The following is a 22,384-nucleotide window of genomic DNA, read 5'->3' as shown; positions in this document are numbered from 1 at the left end:
TGTCACAGTGCACCACTGCAAAAACCCTAATTCTGTTGTTTTTCACCCTCCTTTTAGGTGTTTATATACATTACTAAGATCCCCCTTGAGCATTCTCTCCTCCAGGCTCTCTCAGCCTTTCCTCACTGAAGTTCTCTGGTCCTTTAATGATCCTCATGGCCCTTTTAACTGAGCAGGGTATTTCAGGTTAAGTTGCTGCAATGGCTCCTTACAGTGCTGATGGGAGGGGAAGGAGCACCTCCCTGGACCTGCTGGCAATCCTTTGCCTAATACAGCTCAAGATAGCACTCGCTGCTCTGTTGCAGGGCACGCTGATGACTCACACTCACCTTGGTTTCCACTGGCTCCCCAGGTCCTTCTCTGCAAACTGCTCTCCAGCTGGGTGTCTGACAGCATGTACTGATGCCTGGACCTTTTCCTCCCCAAGTGCAGGACTTTATATATTCTCCTTGTTCACATTTATTTGGCTTCTGTCAGCCCATTTCTCCAGCATCTCAAGGTCTGTTGTAATGCATTAATGTGGTTTATAGTGTGTTTCATCGGATTTGTAATGTTTTTTCTCCGTTCCCCTTTAACTATATCACGTGGTCTGTCCCTGCTCAGCAGTGCCCATCCTCCCACACTGGAATGTAACCCAACTCTGTTCCACTCCCACCTTGTTCCCTGATTGAGCAGTGGCTTGTCCCTGCCTCTGGGTCCGTTCCCCCGGGGAAAAAGCCTGGGATGGGCGGAGTCTGGGTCTCTCTGGCACTGGCGTCCATGGGGAAAGGACTCCAGAATAAAGCTGTGATATGCCCCCAGTGAGAGAGAGAGGCTCTTTCCTTTTGCCATCAATAGTCATCTGGTCTCATAAAGAAACACCTCATTCCACATCTGGCGCCAAACATGTGGCTCAAAGCCACAGGGGGTTCCCAGAAAGCTGGAAGAACCACCTGTGGAGCAAGTGGCCGAAGAATCTCACGCAGGTATGTGAGTCACGAAACGTAACCCACCCACGCAGAGACACAACCCGTCAGGCTTGGCGTTCACTGTGGAGTCTCTGAAACACAGGATTCTACAGGCCAGGGCTGTAGTTTTCTTCTTTGGACTTAAAGAACCCATCGGAGTGCTGCAAAGAAGCCACCCGAATGGCAGGCTGCTCCCAGAGAGGGTGACCACATGTTCGTAGAAAGCTGACTCTGGAAACCGGGACTGGAAGCTCTTTTTGCACCAAAAAGTGTCAGTCTCAGGCAAAAGGAGTGATTGGGAAAGAAAGGAAAGATTCGTCTGAACACTGGATTTTTGGTGAGCACCTCTTTCGGTTTTCTAAGGGAAAATCTTTTTAAGAAGCAGTAATCCTCAGGAAAAAGGGTTTTTTCCTTTCGGGGAAGGTTTTGCTTTCAGAATAAACCTTCAGGGTGCTTTAACAGCACGTTTCTTCCGGCAGCCTTGGGGGTGGAAAAGGAAACTGTTTCCCCTTTTGGCTTTTTTTTTTTCTCCCTCCACTGAGGGTTTTTTAACTTTCAGTTTCCCAGCCACAGTTAAAGGGCTCACAGAAACTTAAAATCTGAGCCAAAAATGGGTGCTAGGCTGTCTGTGTCTCAAAAAAGAATCTATTATCAAATTTTAAGTGCCTTGGAAAATGGCAGGACCCATTGCCCAAAGAAACAGTTGAAAAAATTAATTTGATATATATTTTCTCAATTTTCAGATGTATCATTAGAGCAAATAAGCTTCCCGGAATTTTGGGAAGCTGTTGCAAATAAAATAGTTGAATGTGGCTCCTCTAATAATAAAGAAAATGCAAATTTTGCTTTTTATAGCTTAAAAAACAAGTTTGCATTGCAAAAGCAAAATGAAAAGGGAAAAAAACCAGTTCTTTGTGAATTTTCCAGCTTGTACCTTTGCAGGCAGTCAGAGTGCTCAAACCTCCCATCTTAGTGGTCCCCAGGTGGGGGGGTCACAAGATGGAGGGGATTCCTTTGTCCAAAATGGCCAAGCCATGTGCTCCCGAGCCACGAGGAGTCTCTTCCTTTGTCTGTCCCTCCTTCCCGCAATCCCTTCTTCTCCCCAGACCCCTCCTTCCCTTCGGTGCTGCCCCTGGCACTGCCCTCTCCTCTGACTCTGCCCCCTACCCTCAAACCTCTGCCCTCCGACTCTGTCCCGTGTGACTCAACCCTCCAGCCCCTCCCTGCCCCTGGTTCCCACGGTTTCCCCACCCACAGTCCTGGTTCCCATGCCCTGGGGGAGGGCGGGGAGCCGGGAACCTGGAAGCAGGAAGCGATCCCGGCTTTTCTGCCACCTCTTTCACATATCAACAGTCAAAAAGAGGGGGTGCTGTCCTCAGTAATTGGGACCCCTTCCCCCAACAAGCGATTCAGGGTTTATGCAAAGCTCAGGCCAAATGTGGATATGAAAGAGAATACTTCTGCAAACGTTTAGAAGCACATTTAGCAAGGAATACTACAGTTCCCTTTGACCTTCAAAAAGATTTGCTTCCGGAGCTTTGGCAAAATCCTGAAACGGCTGTTGATAATAAGAATCTGCCAATTCAATTAGCAACCCAGCCCAATGAGTCTTTCCAAACTTACAGTAAAATAAAGAAGGTTCCATCAGAACCTTTAGTAACATTTGTGGAGCTATTAACCTGAGCTATCGAGTTACAGGTTAAGAATGAAGGAGCCCAGGAACAGGTCCTGGAGGAGCTGGCTCTGGCAGATGCAGACGAACAGTGCAAGGCAGCTATCCTCAGCCTGTCCATAGAACCGGCTTCAGCTTTACATGACATGCTCCAGGTGTGTGCCAGGAAGATTCCCTTCATAACAGCTCATCAAAACCACAGTTCCAGAGTCAAGCCACCACAAAAAGCTGCTGCTGCAGACACCGTGCTTCCTGTACCTGTGCCACGGCCACCGCTCAAGAGAGGAACAACGTGTCTCCTGTGCGATCAGGCTGGACATTGGGCATCTCAATGCCCTTTGAAGAAGCAATTTCTGGACTTTTGGGACAATGGGGACAGGAGCTCTCAAGGGTTCAAAGGGAATTTTTCAAAAAAAATAGAAAATGTAAATGTTAAACTAAATAATCCTGCTTTAACCAGTTCTGCCTTGCAGCAAAAGTCACCGGATATGATAGTAAAGGATCCAGCAACCAGAGAAACAAAAAGTCCTCATGATCTGGTCACCTGGGGTTGTGGGTATGCCTAAGTGTCCACTCCCCCAGGTCCCAAGTGGGTGCCAGCTGAGTGGGTGAAACCTTTCATCCCTAAAACTGCAAAACCCCCTGCAGAGCCCCCACAAGTGGCCAGTGCTGCCTGGAGGAGAAAGCGCCGAACCCTCTCCTTCTAATTATCATCTTTCCTTAACAGTATTTTTCTGAACAGTTTATCTGCACTAGGTGGCATTTTTTTCTTCTCCAACTTTAAAGGTACTCAAGGTCCGAACTCTGAACATCTCCCATGAACTGAGCCTTCCTCCTTCTTACTTTAATAAGGGGAAATGTTGTAATGCATTAATTGGGTTTATACTGTGTTTCATCAGATTTGTAATGTTTTTTCTCTCTTCCCCTTTAACTATATCACGTGGTCTGTCCCTGCTCAGCAGTGCCCATCCTCCCACACTGGAATGTAACCCAGCTCTGTTCCACTCCCACCTTGTCCCTGGTTGGGCAGTGGCTTGTCCCTGCCTCTGGGCCCTTCCCCCCTGGGAAAAAGCCTGGGATGGGCGGAGTCTGGGTCTCTCGGGGGAGAGGACTCCAGAATAAAGCTGTGATATGCCCCCCGGTGAGAGAGAGCAGGCTCTTTCCTTTTGCCATCAACAGTCATCTGGTCTCATAAAGAAACACCTCATGCCACAAAGGTCCCTCTAGATGGTAGCCCTGTCATGTATCAGCCACTCCTCCCAGTTTTGTATCATCACCAAACTTGCCAGGGGACCTTGCTGCCCCTTCATCCAGTTCATTAATGAAAATGTTAAAAAGGATTGGACCCAGTGCTCACCCTGCTGTGCTCTGGTAGTTACTAGACTCCAGGTAGATTTTGTGTCAGTGATCACCATGTGGGCCTAGCTGGCTTTCTGTCTGTCTCAAAGGGAGTTGGTGTTGCACTTGCACATACATGCTCCTTGTTAGATGTACCTGTAGTACTCGTTTGCAGAATGAACAGATTAAAGGTGTGCTACTGCTAGTCTCAGTTACACAAGCAGAGTTCACAGTATACAGGTTGCACTTTCTCAGATAAACAGGGCAAGTCTGTTCTCTGTGACTGCCCTACCTGCTGCTGGATCATGTCCTAAGAATTTTAGGTTTCCATTGTTGAACAGATGGCAATAATCTTCACAACGCCCTCAGATTCTATAGATGTTGATAGTTCTTAGTTTAGTGTCATCTGTGAATGTGTTTACACTGGAAAATTAAATTAAACTACTGTCTCTTATAAGCTTTGCATATTAAGAGTGAAAACTTATGTGGTTACAGGGAAAAAGACTAAGACCAGTAACATGCTCTGAATCTTTTTTTATGCTTATAAGTTTAAAATCTATAAATAATTACTTTTCATAAGCAAGTATTTCCTAAATATCCCCCTTTTGAATGCAAAATCCTAAAATTAACTAAAGGGTTAATTTTCTGTTTGCTTGCTTCAGTTGTGTATTGTTAATTAATGCCTTAGATGAGATTATTCACCGTGGGTTTGTTTTGAAGACAGACCAGATACCTTCTGAAATAATGATTTTGTGTCTTAGCATAATTTTCCACTGAAGGCCTACTTCCCGCACCATCACCAGCCTCTTGTTAGAAGTTTAATCAGACGTCCATTTGGTAAGTTTTTTCATAAAGTATTTGCAGCATTGTGAAAATCTGCATGGTCTGTATATGTCTTAAAATAGCTTTAAAAGGGATAGAGGTGTGGGGTTTTTTTTGTTGTTTTTTGGTTTTTTGTTTTTTTTTTTTTTTTTGTTGTTTTTTTTTCCATTTCCTTATTAGGGTGTGTTTGATTTAGGAATTTTAATAATATTCTTTTAATATATTTTTCTGCAGGAACATCTGATTCTTATGTAACAATATTACAGATGTAACTGTAAATAAAACTAAATCAGAAGTGAATAACAAAGAAGGCATGCATAATTATGTAGAAATGAAGCCACATTACAGAGATTGTAAAAATGCTGCAATCTTCTTATAATATCAGTAATTGTCATTATGGAAAAATTCCTATGTATTTCACAAGAAACAGGCTGTCTGTTTCTCTGTGATGCTTGAATTCTGATAGCTTAGATTGCAAACCAAATTTTTTTTCAGGTTGCCTATTCATAAAAATCAAGAAACCACTGTTCAGTTTGGTATGATTTTTTATGAACAATAATTAAAGCTCAGCACAAGAGCCTCTGAGAATGCTACTGCAATATATTAATAATGAGGTAGCAAAGGCACATCAGCCTCATTTCAATATTCCTGGCTATACTTCCTTTTATCAGCTTTATCAGTGAATTGTTGCATGAAACACAGTAATAGGTATTGTTGGAAATTGGGAAATTTTAAAATGAAATTTTAAATAATTTGTGATAACTGAATTCATTTGGAGAAATCTTATAGTTACCTTAATGTTTCAGTGTTACAGTCTAGTGGACAAGGCTATGATTTTAAGAGTTTTGTTTCCATCCTTCATCCTCAGAGCTCCCAACTACATATTGGTCTCAACACTTGAAACACATTTCGGATATGGTCAAAGCATTAGTAGAAGATACAAACGTTAGGTAAGCAGTATACGATCTTCAAATGTTTTATCCTTTGCATGTTAGTTTGTGAAAGGCCGTGTCATTTGAAATCTTTAGTGGCTGCATTTCTTCATTTTTTACTATTCTCTAAGTTGGACTTTATTTTTAAAAATAGGACTTGGATTACTTAACAAAACCTGAGCTTTATACTATCTATATACCTGGCCAATAAGCCTCTGAGGGAACAAAATCTTGTCATTCCTTCCAACAAATATCTAGCTGCATAATGGAAATGCTTACTTGTCTATTCTCCCATTTCTCCCTCAAGACCTTTAACCCTGTTTTATGAAGGAACTTTCTGCAGGCTTGTACAAACATCCAAACTGCAGACTTCCTTATTTTCATAAATATATGACTGCCAGACTGCAGTATCATTTTTTGTTGTATTAATCTTTGGGCTGTCACTGCATGTTTCTGACCTGCTGCCCTTGGGGTTTGTTTGTCTACATGAATTATGCTTTGGTAGGGTATGTTCTAGGACTGTATGAAAAGAATGAAAAAGCATACATCTCTATCTGCTGCTGCCTTGTAATTCTTTCTTATAAGGAGCGTGATGAGACCCGACTTGTATAGAGCTTGGATACAAGTTTGCTAAGGTCTGGTCTGAGAGTTAGCTGTCCAAAGAATGTTGAACAGCTTTTAAATTCAAAGAAGCCAAATTAATTTTGATTTAAACTTGAAATTCATAGAAAGAAATTCATAGATAGAACACCAAGGCCAGCCAGACTTGCAAAACAAGAGTACAGAATCGCAGAATTGCCTAAGTTGGAAAACACTTATGAGATTAAGTCCATCCTATGACCGAACACCACCTTGTCAACACCAGGTGCCACATCCAGTCTTTTAAACATCTTCAGGGACAGTGACTCCACCACCTCCCTGGCCAGCCCGTTCCAATTTCTGATTTCTCTTTCTGTAAAGAATTCCTTCTTAATGTCCAACCTAAGCCTCCCCTGGTGCAGCTTAAGCCTGTGTCCTCTTGAACTGTCACTGATGCCTGTGAGAAGAGACCAAGCCCCACCTGGCTTGCCCCCAGCTCCTTCAGCTGCTCCTCACAGGACTTCTTCTCCGGATCCTTCACCAGCTCGCTTCTCTGGACTCACTCCAGCATCTCAATATTCTTCCTAAACTGAGGGAAGAACTGGATAAAGCAGTGGAAGTGTGGTCTCACCAGTGCCGAGTACAGGGGGACAGTCACTACCTTGGTGCTGTTGCTGATACAGGCCAGGATGCCATTGGCCTTCTTGGCCACCTGGGCACACAGTGGCTTGTTTTCAGTCTTCCTTTAATCAGTACCCTCAGGTCCCTTTGTGCCTGGCTGCTGTCTAGCCACTGTGTCCCAGTTTTCCCCCTGTGTACTGGAACAAAGAGACATGCAACTGTGCTTGGTTTCAGTTAGCTCACAGGGGCCTTTTTTTGTTGCTGAGTGGCAGAAAAAAGCTTTTTGTTGTTCCCTCTGAGGCCAGGCTGTCTAGTGGTAGCTTCTCACTTTCTGTATGAGCTGCAGTTCAGTGCTTGCCTGTTCATCCCTGAAGTATGTCAAACCTTTCTGTCCTTGGAGTGTGACCCTGACTTCTTAAAGAAACACAACCTTAGAACAAACAAACAAACAAACAAACAAATATAATCCATCATAATGCATTACAATAATATAACCATATAATAGAATGTCTGCTCGTCTTTTGTTGCCCAGCCCTTTCTTGGTTTATATATAGTCTTTTTTCCCCTTTATTTTAAATAGTACACTAGTTTGAACTGTATTGTACTTGCCAGAATACATTCTTACTTCCTTTAGAATCCTACAACAATTATGTTTTCTACCAAACCCCTCCCAGTTAGAAAGAAAATGGATCTAATGTGTTTTAAATACTAATATCCATGAAGAAACCATACTCAGTTTTCTTTTATTGCTCTATTCCTGATTCTGTGTTCTCTCAACTTAGTAAGATTTACAGATGAGAAAAAAATACTGTTACACGGTGCATTCTGTTGCTTCTTAGAGGTCTCTTTTATATAGGTTGGTTTTCAGGAGTTTTATTTTATATCAAATGTGAATCACAGAAAGCAAAGTGCTTTCCGTGTCCTTCTAATCAGCAGATTCCTCCTGTGCTGAGATTTATTATTATATGTAGTACTCTCAGTGAACAGTGAATATTATATGACATTTTAAACCAGAAATCAGTTGATGAATTTATAGACATTTTGTGGGGGAAAATCCCCCAAAAAGTGAAGGGCCACTTTTGGCAATGACGGTGGAGCATAGGCGCGACTACAGAGCTGGCAGAAGCAGTAGAGGGAGTGGAGAAGTGACTCCAAAACAGGCACTGTAATGGTAGAAAGTCTTCAAGATAATGGTAACATCAACTCCTGCAATTTCTGAGATCTTTTGTAGTTTCCTTGCAAAGGTGGCACAGCAGCTTTTTGAGTCTCCAGGAATAAAACATAAGAAAACCATCAAATTCTTTCAAGTTTTGCCAAATTTATTAGGAATAATTGTTCCTAATTCTTATTCTATCTGTCCTTCTGTTTGCCCTTCCATGCTATTTAACTTTTGCTTCTGAGACACCTACCATTAGTTTGCATCTCTTTTCTTTAAGTCTTCTCTGACTTTAGAGGAATGCAGATGAGAAACTGTGGAAATGAGTGGTGGTCCTTTCTTACACCAATAATCCTTTTGTAAACACCTTCAAAATTCAAATGTCTTCTTTAAGAAGACATGAGTTTTAACACTCAGGAGATATACTTTGAAATATACTTTAAAACTTTATGTGTAGTCCATCTAAATGTAATTCCTCATGAATTGCCAAAAAATGCACTTCATGAATTACAAAAAAAAGCAGAAAATAACCCTGGAAAGCAACAAAGTGAAAGGCAACAGTATGTTAGAGTGTAATCCTTGAGATATGATTTAAAGTTTTGGAAATCCAGCAGAAGAGTATAAACAGTAGCGATGAATTTTATTATGTATCTTTTCATACATAGTATTTTGTCACAGTTTATTAGAAGCTGCTGTTAAGGATAGTCTGTTGTACTGTCAAAGTTCATCTGTAGTAGCACTGGGTGTATCTCGTTTGACTGTGATTTCAGATAATAGACTAAGTAGTACATGGCTGTATGATTAGCAAGTAAGGTATTCCCTTTTGAAGAGTAAAGATTTTTTTTAAAGTTAACTGTCATCATCTTTTGTAGTTAATTTAAGGCAATTAAAAATGTTAAATAATGAGAAATACCTAATTTTATCTGTTTTGTTTTCCAGTTCTCTTACTGACCTCTTTGAAATCTGGTTTTTGGTTGCTTGTTTTGGAGAGTGGCTGGATGTTGCAGCAGAACAATTACTGAAGGCTGCTGTAGAACCAGATGCTGTGCTGTGGCTGGTGGCATTTTACTACTGTCCTAAGAATGAAAATCAACAAAGGAATCAAACAATGGTGGGTAACGTAAGTAGCACTAAGCAGTCAATAGTCTGATTATATCTTACTGCTGTAAAACAAATAGTGCACACCAGAAAAACGGAAGGTATTGACTTTATAAAGTCTCTGGGAATTGTGTTGCAGTGGAAAATTTGAAAGTCGGGGGTTTTTTCTGATTTTAGACATACAGAAAAACTGCTTCCTCCTTTTTAACTATGTGATACAGATTAGCACCATCTTGGCTTTCTTTTGGATAACAAGGGTGTTTAAATCATAAAAAAAAGAAGTATTTTTTAAAACAGTGTGGCAGAATTCAGCATGTCTGCATTATGGTGTCTTATGAGAAGGAAATAAGAGAAATCACAGCAGTTGAAACCGTGAAGACACTTGTCAAATATAGCCTTGAATCCTAACCTTGCCCAACTATTCTGATTTCTCTCCAGGTCTTGGCATGTGATGCTGTAACAAATATGTGATAATACCATATGCGGGGCTGGTAACAGAAGGAGCAGTGTTCTAACCTTACACACTGTACTGCACGAAGAGTGCTGTGCATCTGTGTATGCAAGCAAATACTTGAAAGCCTTTAATTTCAACTATTAACGCAAATCTGAACTAGTCCAAGCAATTGGATCTACGAAGCCTCAATTTGAAAGGCTGCAACTTTTAAATTTTTCTTAATTTGAAAATGGATTCTAGTGGATTTAAAAATGCAGCACAGTACCCCACAGTAGTAAAAATCATGCTTTAAATTTACATTTAATGGTCCACATACAACAGTGCATTATGCAATATTTTATTTCCTTTCCTTCCCCTCCTGCTTCCCAGATAGCACTACAAATGTAGGATCACATCCCAATCACTTTCAAATTTTTTTCCTCTTAAATTTCTTGTAGTCTAGGAGCAGGGGATGGGATGTTGGCTGAGCAGAGTTAGAGCTATGGTGAAGTAAAGAAATCAAGGTTGTTTTTAGAATGCAGCTTTGGGAAAGTAGGCAATATTTGAGCAATAAACAAGACTGAATGAAACTATTGCACTACAATAGTTGCAGGTCAATGTATGGAATATTATTCTAATTCCACAGAATGAAATCACTTTGTCCCATACATTAAATCATCTCCCTGTGTATCCTCTATTCCATCAGTTTGTTATTCAGTCATAACATAAGACAAACTTTAGAGACAAAAAATCTTTTCTACTGACAACCCACACAGTGACTCATCCTTTCCCAGAGGTCTGATAGTTCAGTTCATTATAATTCTTTTCTTACGTATTTGAGCTGAGACTTTTTTGGGTTTTTTTGTACAGGTCAGGCTACTTCAGAATCATTCCCACACTTCATGCAAAGCTTCTGCCTTTAGTTAGGTTTTTTTTTTTTTTAATTTGTCCTTTGGCAGATTAGCTCTCAGCTCTTTCAAATGAAGTGGTTTTCACCTCAAACCCAGCACCTTTCACTAGTTAAGGATTAACATGGCATGAGAACTTCTGACAGATGTCAATCTGGAGTACTTTTCATTCAGCATTATTTTTGTGTGAAAAGGTGTGCACTCATAACATAGGATTTTGTCCTCCTCCTCTGTACTTCAGGTAACGCCTTCATATTAGCCAGAGTGTAATAAAAAGGGTTTAAATTATTTAAAGAAGAAAAATATTATTTTTGCTGTTTACTAGAGTTCACTTATACGTGCAGGACTAAATATTCTGCTCCTCAGTATTTATTCCTTTGTTGCACTCCTTTCATAACTTTAAGGTCTGAAACATTGAAGGAGCAAAACCTGGTGATTGGCACTAAGAATGAAATTTTTAGGGTACGTGAGCTCTTGGAGCAGGACCAGCTACTCTCCCATCTGCAATCTCTGGCTTCTATAATGCACAGAGAAATAAAGAATCATGAGAAATTCCAGTTACCTTTCTGTAGATCCTGGTATCATTTGTGCATCACATGCAGGACTTAATGCAAGAATAGCAGCTCTTTCTGACTATATTATGTGAAATTGTTAAAAGGGTAGGTCAACATCAGATAAATGTCTGAAAAAATTGTCCCAGTGAATGGCCTTGAGAAATAGGTGTTCTTTTCCTTTGGGTCTACAATGGTGTATTTTTCTATTGTTCCAGCTGATACTCATTTGCATTCTGTCTACAAGTTTTTTCAGATAATTTTTGATACATTGAACAGAATTGTTCGGATTTTTTTGCAGTGGTTGCTTATAGTTCTTTTTCTAGAGCTGCCAAAATCTTCTGTTTCCTACCCTCTCAGTAAAAGTTAGGTTTTATTGTCTAACTCACAACATAAAAACATAAGTTACGAACAACACAGGAAGAAGTTAATACGCACGTTCTTACCAGAACATTTTATCAGCCGAGGTCAGGCTGCATGGGGATGTAATTGATTTACAGCAGCAATACTGAAATGAGCTCTTGAGGAGCCTTTGTTCTTTTTCGCACAATGCAAAAATTGGGCCATGTTCTTCTGAGGAATTTTCTCCATTTCCTTATATTATTTAAAAAGGTAGAATCCTGGCTTGATGTCCTGTCTGCTTAATTTGTAAGACTAAAGGAAAAAAAAAGGCCATTCTGTCCACCTTCGTGTGTGTGAATCAGTGTAAAAGAAATCTGTTACAGCCCTTCCTTCCCTGGTTTTCCTGCTGTTTCAACTCAAACTCTTTTCATGTTTGAGTTGTTTTTCTGAGGGTTCAGTTTTCTTTTAGTGAATAAATCCAAAGTAAAATATTATAGATTTGACGTTTACTCTTCTCTGAGCCTGCATCCTTTGAAATTATTTCCTTCAGGTAGAAGCTGAAGCAGTCTACAATCATCTAATGATGCTGTTCAGCTGTGCAGACCTTTCTCTCAAAGACCTGGAGGCTGCTGTACACAGGGTTGTGGGTATTGGGCAGTGTTGTAACCATCGTCTTACAACACATCTTCTGATCAACTTTTTGCTCTTTTCGCCTGGTGGACCTAAGCTTGCCCAGGAATGTATTTACCATGTAAGCGTTTCTTCCTTTTTCTTCAGGTTAACTTATATACATACTTATTTTACTATTTTTTGATTTAAGTTTCTGTCTCTTAATAAAGAAAACACATTAACAGAGGATTAAAGGAGACTGTGACTACAACAGCCATAACTAACCTGCTATTTTAGCTACAGTCAAAATATTTTCCATTCACTTCTTGATCTCACTGACAAGGCACATCTGTATAGTTGTCACTATAAAGATGCAGAAACAGCTGAAGCAATAGCTTGCTGTTAAGGGATACCTACAGTTCATTTACACATGGTATAGATAGCACACGCAAAAATTTTAATTTTCCCATAAAAATCACTCCCTAAATCATCCAGCTAGTGCAGACATGATGGAACTCTCTTCTCGCTGTTTTCAGTTGGGTGGAACAGCTGGTTACTAGGTCTTAGCAGAAGCTTGATGTGTTGGCAAAGCCTGTGAAGAAAAGAGTGTGGTAATCGAGAGAGAAAGAGAGAATGAAGAGCTAAGACAGTGTCTCTTAGGGTGTAAAAAAAGATGAAGAGGAGTAAAAGGCTGGAAGGTTGCCACAGTATCTTCCTGTTGGTGATGACAGCCTTCAGGTATATTGGTGCAAACTAGAAAATGTTTTTGTATCTCTTAAGATAAAGAGTGCTATCTCAGTGTAGGGTTAGAAATCCATTCCTGACTATCAAAGCATATTCTTGAAGAAGTGCATGTCCCCATGCAAGTAGAGCCAGTGTGTAGTTTCAATACTTCCAAAAGTTTTTCCATTCAGCAGCAGGGTGGTCTTATGTATAGATGTGTATCGGGTATATGGCATGTGTAAGGGTGTAAGGCATCTGATTTTGTGAAACAGCTGGCTGACTAAAAAGACGTAACATTTTTCTCTTTAAGAACGGTTAAGGTATTTCTCACATCCTAGGGTGCAAGTTCACAAGTGATCAATTTTCTTCTCAGCATAAGAATGTAATGATAAAGTTGGGGGGGCAGGTATATGTTTTCACAGACTGCTATTTCTAGTTTTTCTTAATGAAGAGAGTGCAGCTGTTGAGCTGTGATGCTGTAATGTACTAGCCTGCTACTTTAAACCCCTCCAGGAGGACCAAAGGCAATATTCTGCTTCTTTATAGATAGTAATATAACCAACTTTCAAAACTCTGAATATTTCCCAGTGCAGCGTGGTCATGAGCTTTTGTAGGCCAGTTTGTTGGTTTACCAGTCTGATTAATTTTGACTGTATCTGTGTAATCACTAATGTGTAGCTAGGTTCTCCATGTGATTTTAAAAGGACTAAAGACAATATATGAAAGGCAGAATGGTGTGGAACTGATTTGGGATGCATGGCTGTGGTTCTTTTTAGCACCATAAACTTTGGGTTTAACACAGATAATGAGGAGTCAAGTCCCTCCTGATATGCAAAAATTGGAACTTAGGGGCTTTTCCTGTTTTTTTGTCATCTTTTGGGGGAGGTATTTATTTTCACTTTTGAAAGCTTTACAGAATTGAGTTGTTTCCCCAAATACACACAGAACCTTCACGTGCTTTTAGTTTTCTACGGCAATGACTTACAAATGGTTTTACTGCCTCTCCATTTGTGTTTCCTTTAAAAACTTTCGGGCCTCTTGATTTGTTTCACTTAAATTTGAGACAAAAACAGCAATCTCGAAGTTGCTCGGCTCCACTGGGATGTCTGAAAAGAGATCCCTTGGGCAGAAGCTGGTTCTCACACATTCAGTGGTGAGGTAATAATCTAGTTTTCTTGCAAGTATTTTGAACAATTCTTAGTATTTAGCAATATAATTTCCTTATTTAACTTTTTGTGTTTCCGTTCAGATTACTGAGACAACTGATACAAGCAAAGAAGTTTATAACCTTCTTACACGTACTGCATACAGATTAAACCATAGTGGAGAAGAAAACCAAAGGACTATGAAGCTGCTGAATGAACTTCTTCAAAAACTTACATTTAAAGTTTAGAATGTTAATGTCATCTATTTATGAAACTAACAAATCAGATCTTTATCCAAGCATCAGATTTCCATTAACATCTGGCACTGCTGGTTACCAAGGGCAGATAAGCTATAGCTGCTTGTTTACATTCCCTCACCTATGTTATGTTATGTTATGTTATGTTATGTTATGTTATGTTATGTTATGTTATGTTATTATAGAAAAATAATCTGTTGTATGGAAATGTTAATCTTTTGAAACCTAACTGTAAATATTAAAGATGTTTGAAAATTTTGTTCTGAGTACCTTTTGCAACAAGAGACCTCCATCATTTGAAGCAGTTCACTCATCTCCTTGTTGTTTATCTGGCTGAGGATCAGTTTTTCTCCCAAATTACACATACGGGGATTTTTAAGCAAGTAATTTCCAAATGCTTGATTGAGAAGTTGCTACTAAAATGTTTTGTTCTGTGCTTCTGCTTTTATGAAACTAACGATGGTCTCAAGTGATTCATCGTGTTCTCAGGAAATCAGTGAGTGATGTTTCCTGAACTCTTTCCTTCTTTTTGAAAACGTTTCCACAATGAAACTCTTCCCAAATTTGCTAGATGTGAGGAGGTTTTCAGTACTGCAGCTTTCACAGGAGAGTTTTTTCCTCTACCATACCAGTAACTGGTCTTTGTCAACAGATACTGCAGGTATAAAATTGCATGCAGTATAGCCCACTTAACAGTGTGCCATGACTGATGCTATTATTTATTAATTTAAGAAATATGGCGTTATTATTCAGACAAAGGAGGGCAAGCAAAACAGAGACATAAGGACATTCTCCAGTTTGAAGGGACAGATTTCCTATAAAGGTTGCAACTTCATTTTTTGTCCAGCATTTTGCTTACTTCTTTGTTTGTGTTTTTTGTCTCCTGAGAGGAGCACAGACAGGTAGCAATGGCTTCTGTTTTTTACCCTTAGGAAAGTATTTTCCCCAAAAAGTTTTGTGAACCTGTCTCTAGCTTAACTAGAAGAATGCGCATAGAGAATAGTAGTAACAGAGCATCCTAACTTTCCTCAGTAATTTGCTCTCCTGTATTAACTTTAATGCCAACGCTTGTGCTACGCTACTCAAAGATGCTACTTGGAATACTATTCTTGCATATAAAATCCAAGACGTATCTTGTATCATGAATTAATAAAACTTTTTTGAATGTAGCATTTGTTTTTGAGCAAGGGGAAAATGAAACAGTGTACTTAGTGTCCCTTGGCTGCAAGAAGTGGAAAAATATTTTCTGTTACGCTGTTAACTGATTTCTTACAATTTTGTTCCCAGTGAGTCAATTTGCTAGTGAAAAAATAGCAAACACATAATATATGTCTGCAAAGAAAATGTTTTCTCTTTTTTGATTTAAAAAAAATTAAAATGAAAATTCAGAAAGAAATACACAGCAATTTTTTATTGTTAATAGCCACACATATATAAAAAAGTAAAATCAAGCAACCCAGTTTTCTGTTCCCTGAATGCCACAGCTGAAAAATATGGGATTAAATGAAACTATTTTTTGGACACAAACTCAGAGGTATTAATCTAGTGGAAACAGATGTGGAGTGCTCTGTTTAGAATGATAAATAATCTAAAATTTTAACACAAAGGAAGAATGATTTTGTTTGGTTGTTTGTTTGTTTTTTTGTTAAATGTATTATCTGGTTGTTGAATGTGAGGCTCTGTGGTTGTGTTTTTTCCATATTGTGCCTATATATAATTTCAAATGTAGAAGAAATATTAGCAAGGAATTGCAGTATCTAATTCTTGCAGATTAATTATGCTAATGAAATGGGTATTATATTTAGATGTGTATGGCAGTTTTGGGCAGGTATTTTTAAGTATCTTTATCAGTGTTTTTATTTTTTCCACTGACAAAATGCATGCAAATTCTTCTACCTTCCTTTAACAATATGCTCATAAATTATGATGAATCAATTCAAGCAGGAAGGTAATGTACAATGAAGGCAGTAAAACCCCAGAATTACTAGTGAATTGGTACATTCTTGTTTTCCTGTGTTTGGCTTCTTAAGAATACTGAATGATTTAAATAGTAAGGAGGGTTTGCTTGATTAGGGGAGGCTCTAAGGAAGAAACTTAATTGATACTGTCTGTAACTCAAAAGAGATGTATCTGTACTGGCATTCTTTTTGCTCTTTTTAGCACAGATGTTATAAATTGTTGGTATTTTTCCTTACTCTTTCACTACGCTTGAATTATGATCTAACTGATATAAGCTGTGATTTTGTGGGATGTTGAAGCTACTTTTTTTAGTTTGCCAGTGGAAGGCTGCAGAGCAATTTAGTAGATCTGAGTAATGGAAGATTTCTCATATGGTGGTTTCTGCATTATCCATCCAGTATACACCCCCTCCTCTGTAATTGCCAGTTTCTGGAAATGTTCTTTGGAGCCTTCAAGGCTGTACTTTTTTGCTGAACCAGCCAACAAGTCTCAAAATCAGACTTCAAGTAGGTTGTTCCCTTGTGTTCTCTCCATCACACACCCTGGCTCTGGGCACTGAACATAGAGAACTTTTCAAAATTGTTCTGCTTCAAGGCATTTTTTGAATAAGAATACAGATAGTAAATTTTACTTCTTTGTTGATTATGCTTCTTTCCAGTCTAAGACTGCTAAGTTAGAGCTTTTTGAATTCTGCAAGCTTTGCAGCATGGTGCTGGGTGGTTTCTGTGGATTTTCTTCAGGCAGAAAAAAGGTAATTTCTGTGGCTTTTATTTAATCAAGATCTCAGGACAGTGCCTATACAAAGCAGAATTTATTTTATTTTGTCATATATTTTCAGACACTGCAATTTAGCTGACCAACAGTAATCATTTAATCTGTTACTTCTAGCATTTGTGCTTAAGTTTCTGTACTCTCAGCATTGTAATTGCCAAGAAGTGTTAATAGACAGAGCGAGTTAATATTTGTTTCGGTGAGCTGAAATCTGCGGTATATGTTTGGCTTGGCAGGGATACAATTAAAAAAATTCCTGAAGCATTAGCATTATAGAAGTGTAGGATAAAACATCTAGCACAAATTACTTGCAGTTACTAAACAAAACACTATTAAATCAGATTTACACCATTTCATTGCTCTATTATCTAATGTCAGAATAAAGTACTTAATGTTCTTTGTGAATGGGTAATGTCATACTCCATTAAAACACAGTTTTTCCTGTGATATAAGAAAGCTGATAATTTCTGACATGGAAAAGCAGTTATCTACTAGACCCAAGCCTGGAAAGCCAAAACCTAGAATGTTATAGGTGGAGTCCTCCATGAGCACACAGAGCATATGTTTGAATTTTTATGCTTTCCTGATGAATATGTCTGCAATGCCTTTCTTAAGCAACCAGCATGTTTTGTTGGGCAACACCAGTAGTTTAACCACTTTAGCTAAATGCTGTGGTGCTAGAGGCATCCCACTAGCACTTAATTCATTGCAGTGTTCAGATGTGGGCCTGCTTAAATCCACTTCTCTGGCAAGTTTTCCTTGCTTGAGGTACAATTTTTTTCTTAAATGCTTGCCTGGATTTAAAATATATGCTCATGGTACACATTCTGTTTGCTGCCCTAGCAGAGAGTAGCTTATTCTGGGAACTTGCTGTTAGGTGGTCTGCTCACTAGTGAATGCCACAGAGGCACTTCCCTTGCTGGCAGTGGCCATCTTCCTTCAACAAGCTGTCTGGCTGCTGGAAAGGAATAAACCTCACAAGATCCTTCTGACGGCTTGAGCGTGCTCACTGTTGTCTGAGCTGCCAGGAGCCACCCAGGGATAAGCATTGGACTGCTGTCAGCCACTGAAACAAAAACATGACAGCTGGCTCTAGCTGAGTTGTAGTGATATAGTTCATAGGCAAGGATGGTACTTTGGTTTGAGTTCCATATTCTTGCATGTGTGTGAAGAGAGGGAGTGACAGAAAAAGATAACACCCAACATGTCTGAAACTCTGTAGAAATTTAGCTGTGATTTTTATATTCAATACTGTTAGAATTAGGAAGTAATGATTCCATACATGACATTCCATTAACCTCCATATCAACAAGTAGCAGAAAAAAAATCTAGCAAGTGTCTTTAATAGGTCTGTATATTTAACTAACTTCACATCCCTTACTACTTTAAAAGCCTCTTCTGTACTATGTCAGATGATTGACTCACTTAATAAAAAAATAGACCTTCAGAAAAAATTACACTCTCTTTTCTACCCTTTTCAATAAAAATATCTTAGGCTAGTGAACTTTTGCAGACACATAAATGCTATATTGAAGCATTGTTACATATTTTTGATAAACATTGTGAATTACTGTTGAGATGTCTGATGTGCATGTGCCAGTTATCCAGCATATACAGTTCACTCCTTAACATTTTATTTCATAGCTTGTGAGTTTGAGGCTTCCTAAACAGGTGCATGTAATATGTCAGTTGCCTGCTACTGTTAAAAATTTCCTTATTATTTCACATATGAGAAAGCAGCTTCTGTTTGTTTTGACTAATGATGCCATAACTTCTACTATGTATAGGTTTTCTGAAAATAGGACTTCAGCTTTTCTATTTCCAACTAACTTGTAATGATAGCTGGTGATACAGATTTCCTATCTGTACCATTGTTCCCTGTAGAGACCACCAGTAAGTGTTTAAGTGCTTTTAATCTTATAGCTGTGCTGCACTTCCTTATCAGCTTCAGATATCTGCAAACAGAGAGGGAAAAGCCAGTATCAGATTCCATGGAAGAGGAGAGAAGCCTTGAAATATGACACAGGATTAATTTATAAGATGGAAATTGGTGATACGTGTCTGTGAATTCGCTTTGTGAGGCATTTTGTGAGTTTCTAGTAGGGAGGACCAATAGCATCTTTTCTGGAAACATGACAAAAGTACCAATGTTTTTTCCATAGACTAGTAAATATCTCCAAGTTCACTGCAAACCCCACCATTATGTTTCAACTTTCTTTTCTTGTGTGTTTGCTTCTTTGCTGAAGTACAAATGGCCAGTGCTTAGCAATTTGCTGCACAGCACACTTTTCAGGCCAGACTGAATTGCTGTAGCTGCTTTCTCTGACTGGGTTGACCTAGGCCATGAGTGGATACTGAGCAAATATAAGCCCAAACCTTGCAATTAAGCAGCAATATCTGTTTTGGAAAGATAATTTCACTGGGATTTAAAGTCTTCAGATGACAGCTGTTGACTATTTTTCATCAAGGCTCTTTCTTTCACGAGCTCTGCTCATTGTATTGGCAGAGAAAGCTCTCAGATTCACCTACTCTTCAGGCAGAAGAATTGTGGGGTTTTTTGTTTGTTTGTTTGTGGTTTTTTGTTGGTTTTTTTTTTGTTTGTTTGTTTGTTTTTGTTCCTCCCCCCCCCTGCCAGAATCCAAGATGAATGCACAAATGGTTGATCCAGTCTCTTTATTTTTCGTTATTTTTATTTTGAAAATGAAATACCCTGAACCTATGTAAACATAATAAAGTGAAGTTTAAGAACTTGCATATAAAACCAAGTATGGGCTGGATTTCTGGGTTTTTTTGCTGTGATCCTTCACTCCCAAACCTGTGTCTAACCCCACAGCAATCTAAGTCAATTGTTCCCTGCCCTGATTTCTTCAGATTTGGCAAACTTGCAGGAGAATGAAAGAAGAGATTTTGGTATCAATGCTGTACCCCATCTGCTTCAGAAATCATCATTTGAACAGCCCAGCTGGTGCACCACTTAAAAAGTTAACACTGCTTTGGGACAGTTCTTCAAAATGCACTGTAGAGTCTGGCAATCCACATGAATTTAAAGAAAATATAAAAAGATGTCACACGTGACATCCTGTTGTGATGCCATTTTCATAGTTTTCCTATAAATTCCTTTTTCTTTTGTCAATCTGAAAGACTGTAGCTCTTGATTCTTCAGACAGGGAGTAAGCAGGAGGAAGAGCCATTCAGAAAGAGGAGTTCTTGACTGCATTGCGTCCTCACCACCTCTAAAACATAACCAAAATGCACAGTCTTTAATAGCTGTATTTCAAGACAAAGGGGGAAATAATTTTTGGTTTTTACATGTTATAAACGTGTGGTTTTGATGCTGAATGCTCTTGATGCACAAATACAGTGCTACACCAGCTTTTAGCATTGACGTCAGTTTGCAGGGTAATATTACCATGTTACTGATGGGAACAAAGATGGCTGTAGGGACATACAGTCTGCGTGTAGGGAAATGTTGGCTGAAGAGGCATGTGAAAAGCAGAATGAGAGGGATGGTGCAGTGTGGTTCCCTGTGTTAGGGAAAAAAAAAAAAAACCACCGTAAAGTACTTTTCAGGGGTAAAACCGAATAAATTGGAATGAAACTTCAATGGAGCAACGAGCAAAACCAAAGTTTCACAGGTTGTACTGTGGGCATTACTATTGGGAGTACTGTGTTAATATGAAGTGGTGTCAGTTGAAAACCAAGTTCTGCTTTCTGATGTGTAAATGATCATGCAAAAGCAAATGTTTACAGAAATTCAATTTCTGCATGCTTTCAAGTAACAGAGCAAATGCCTGTTCACTTGAAAAGCAGATACAAGCAGCAGGAATCAGGACCTTAATTTTGTGCAGAAAATATGCATTTCGTTTAAATCACGCCAAACGGATAAATGCAGTTAGTCTCCCAAGGACTGTGCAAATGTCTCAATTTCTTTAAGCGCTGCCATATTTCACAGACATAATGTCAGCCTGGCAGCAGGGTAAGATTTTAAAATATATTTTCCAGTATATTGTGTCCACAGAAACAAAGGAACATAGCCATGTCAGTGTATATGTTCATTCTTTTTTATGTGCCTAAACTCAGTATACTTGTAAAATTCTAGATAAGTCAGGTTTTTGGTTGCTTCCTTTTTCTTTCTTGCACATCTTTTTCTCCTGACTAGTCTGAGCATCAGCAGTTGAGGCCATACAGAGAAACACCCTTAGGTGTCTGGTGAAATCTTTGACTGTGACGAGAAGACATCAGACATGACTCATGGATACTGGGAACAGTAGGGCACAAAGGCAGATATTTTATAACTTTAGAGGACCACAAGATTTTTTTTTTTTTTTTTAATATTAAGAATTAGTATTATGGAATAGGTTTTTTAGTGAATTAAAGTATGGTTTTGTGCTCAGTATGTGGGCTTATTATGTGGGCTTATTTCAAATGTTACTCTTATCTTAGTACAGTATTTGTTTTACTTCTTTTTTTAAAGTAAAATATCATTAAGTTACTGGTAAAAATTTGAATGGCCTTAGATATTTCATATACCACTTCTCACTCTTAAGTCATGTGTAGTGAAAGCGAGACCTACTGCAGCACACACACGTGCCAGCTGGCACTTGCCTGCAGAACCAGGGCCTGGAAGGTGTGGATTTTCCAGATATTTACAGTCCAGTTTCTGCATGGAAAGAATCAACCCCAAACTAATAGAGTCTTTGGAACATAGTGGCTCATGGTAACTCAGCTGCTTGTTGATTCTTACAAAAGCATCATGGCTTCCTCCCTCATACCTCTGTATCCAGAGGAGCCTGCAAACACCTAGGATTTTCTGCGGTACAAATACCAGTTCTCAAGACTTTCATCAGTTGTGGAGATGAACTGGTTGGCTGCAGTGCTCTGCATAATACAGTTTAATACTCCATATAACTTTTTTGATTTGTTTTGATAATACCCTTTTTCATGGTGCTTTTTGTATGTCAGAAATGCTTAGGCTCCTTATGTCAACTTGTTTATTCACTTGCTCAGGCTGCATTTCTGGTCAGACCTTTGTTTCCAGACCTTTTTCCTTCCCTGTTTTGTGTGTGGCATGGGCAAGAGGGTACAGCTAATTCCCTCTTAAAGGAGAAATCAGAGAGACAGCAGCAGCTGCAAACGCCTCCCAGCAAAGCTGCAGACAGAAAACAGCTGTCAGCAAAATGCTGTGCTTTACTCTGTACTTGAAACAGAAAGTGTATGGCAAGGAATGAATGCATGCCCACTGAGGGGCCAAGGGACTCACAGGGCCACTCCCTTGTTATGTTCTTTTACTCTGAAAAAGCAACCCAGTAAGCAGCATGAGAAAGTAGATGGTGATGTTTGCATAACTGTATGGATAGAGTTTTAATTTTCCATCTGAGATTAATTTTCAGAGCTAAAAGGTACATCCAGAGAAGAATCACTATGCTGACCTGATGGAAGTAATTGGGAGATAGTCCAGCACTGGGCTTTCTAATGCTATTCAGAGTAAAATTACCACTGTTTGGAAAGGATTTGATTAGGA

General features: G+C 39.1%; 2 protein-coding genes across 9 annotated transcripts in view; one reads left to right on the top strand and one right to left on the bottom strand.

The window, feature by feature from the left end:
• FANCC (FA complementation group C) overlaps positions 1-15,414 on the top strand; it is an 83,269-nt gene extending 67,855 nt beyond the window's left edge. For 3 of the 6 annotated variants that reach the window (XM_040089518.2, XM_040089517.2, XM_040089520.2), the window contains exons 12-16: positions 4,719-4,794; positions 5,648-5,729; positions 9,007-9,178; positions 11,950-12,150; positions 13,981-14,905. In XM_040089518.2, the coding sequence (XP_039945452.1) occupies positions 4,719-4,794; positions 5,648-5,729; positions 9,007-9,178; positions 11,950-12,150; positions 13,981-14,124 (675 nt within the window). In that variant the 3' untranslated portion in view covers positions 14,125-14,905. Of the gene's footprint in view, positions 1-4,718; positions 4,795-5,647; positions 5,730-9,006; positions 9,179-11,949; positions 12,151-13,980 lie in introns of those variants that run through there. The other 3 variants (XM_040089519.2, XM_040089521.2, XM_040089523.1) reach the window with 3 other exon arrangements.
• Positions 1-22,384, bottom strand: part of AOPEP (aminopeptidase O (putative)) — a 287,414-nt gene that overhangs the window by 57,572 nt on the left and 207,458 nt on the right. Inside the window, exon 18 of one of the 3 annotated variants that reach the window (XM_040089515.2) lies at positions 17,594-17,929. The exons of 1 other annotated variant lie outside the window; for it this stretch is intronic. The gene's annotated coding sequence lies outside the window, so the exon portion shown is untranslated. Of the gene's footprint in view, positions 1-17,593; positions 17,930-19,577; positions 20,097-22,384 lie in introns of those variants that run through there. One more of the 3 variants, XM_040089514.2, reaches the window with a different exon arrangement.

The sequence above is a fragment of the Hirundo rustica genome, chromosome Z (genome assembly GCF_015227805.2).
Source record: "Hirundo rustica isolate bHirRus1 chromosome Z, bHirRus1.pri.v3, whole genome shotgun sequence".
NCBI lineage: Eukaryota > Metazoa > Chordata > Aves > Passeriformes > Hirundinidae > Hirundo > Hirundo rustica.
The sequence above is the reverse complement of the archived record's forward strand: the minus strand, read 5'-3'. Positions and strand labels throughout refer to the sequence as shown.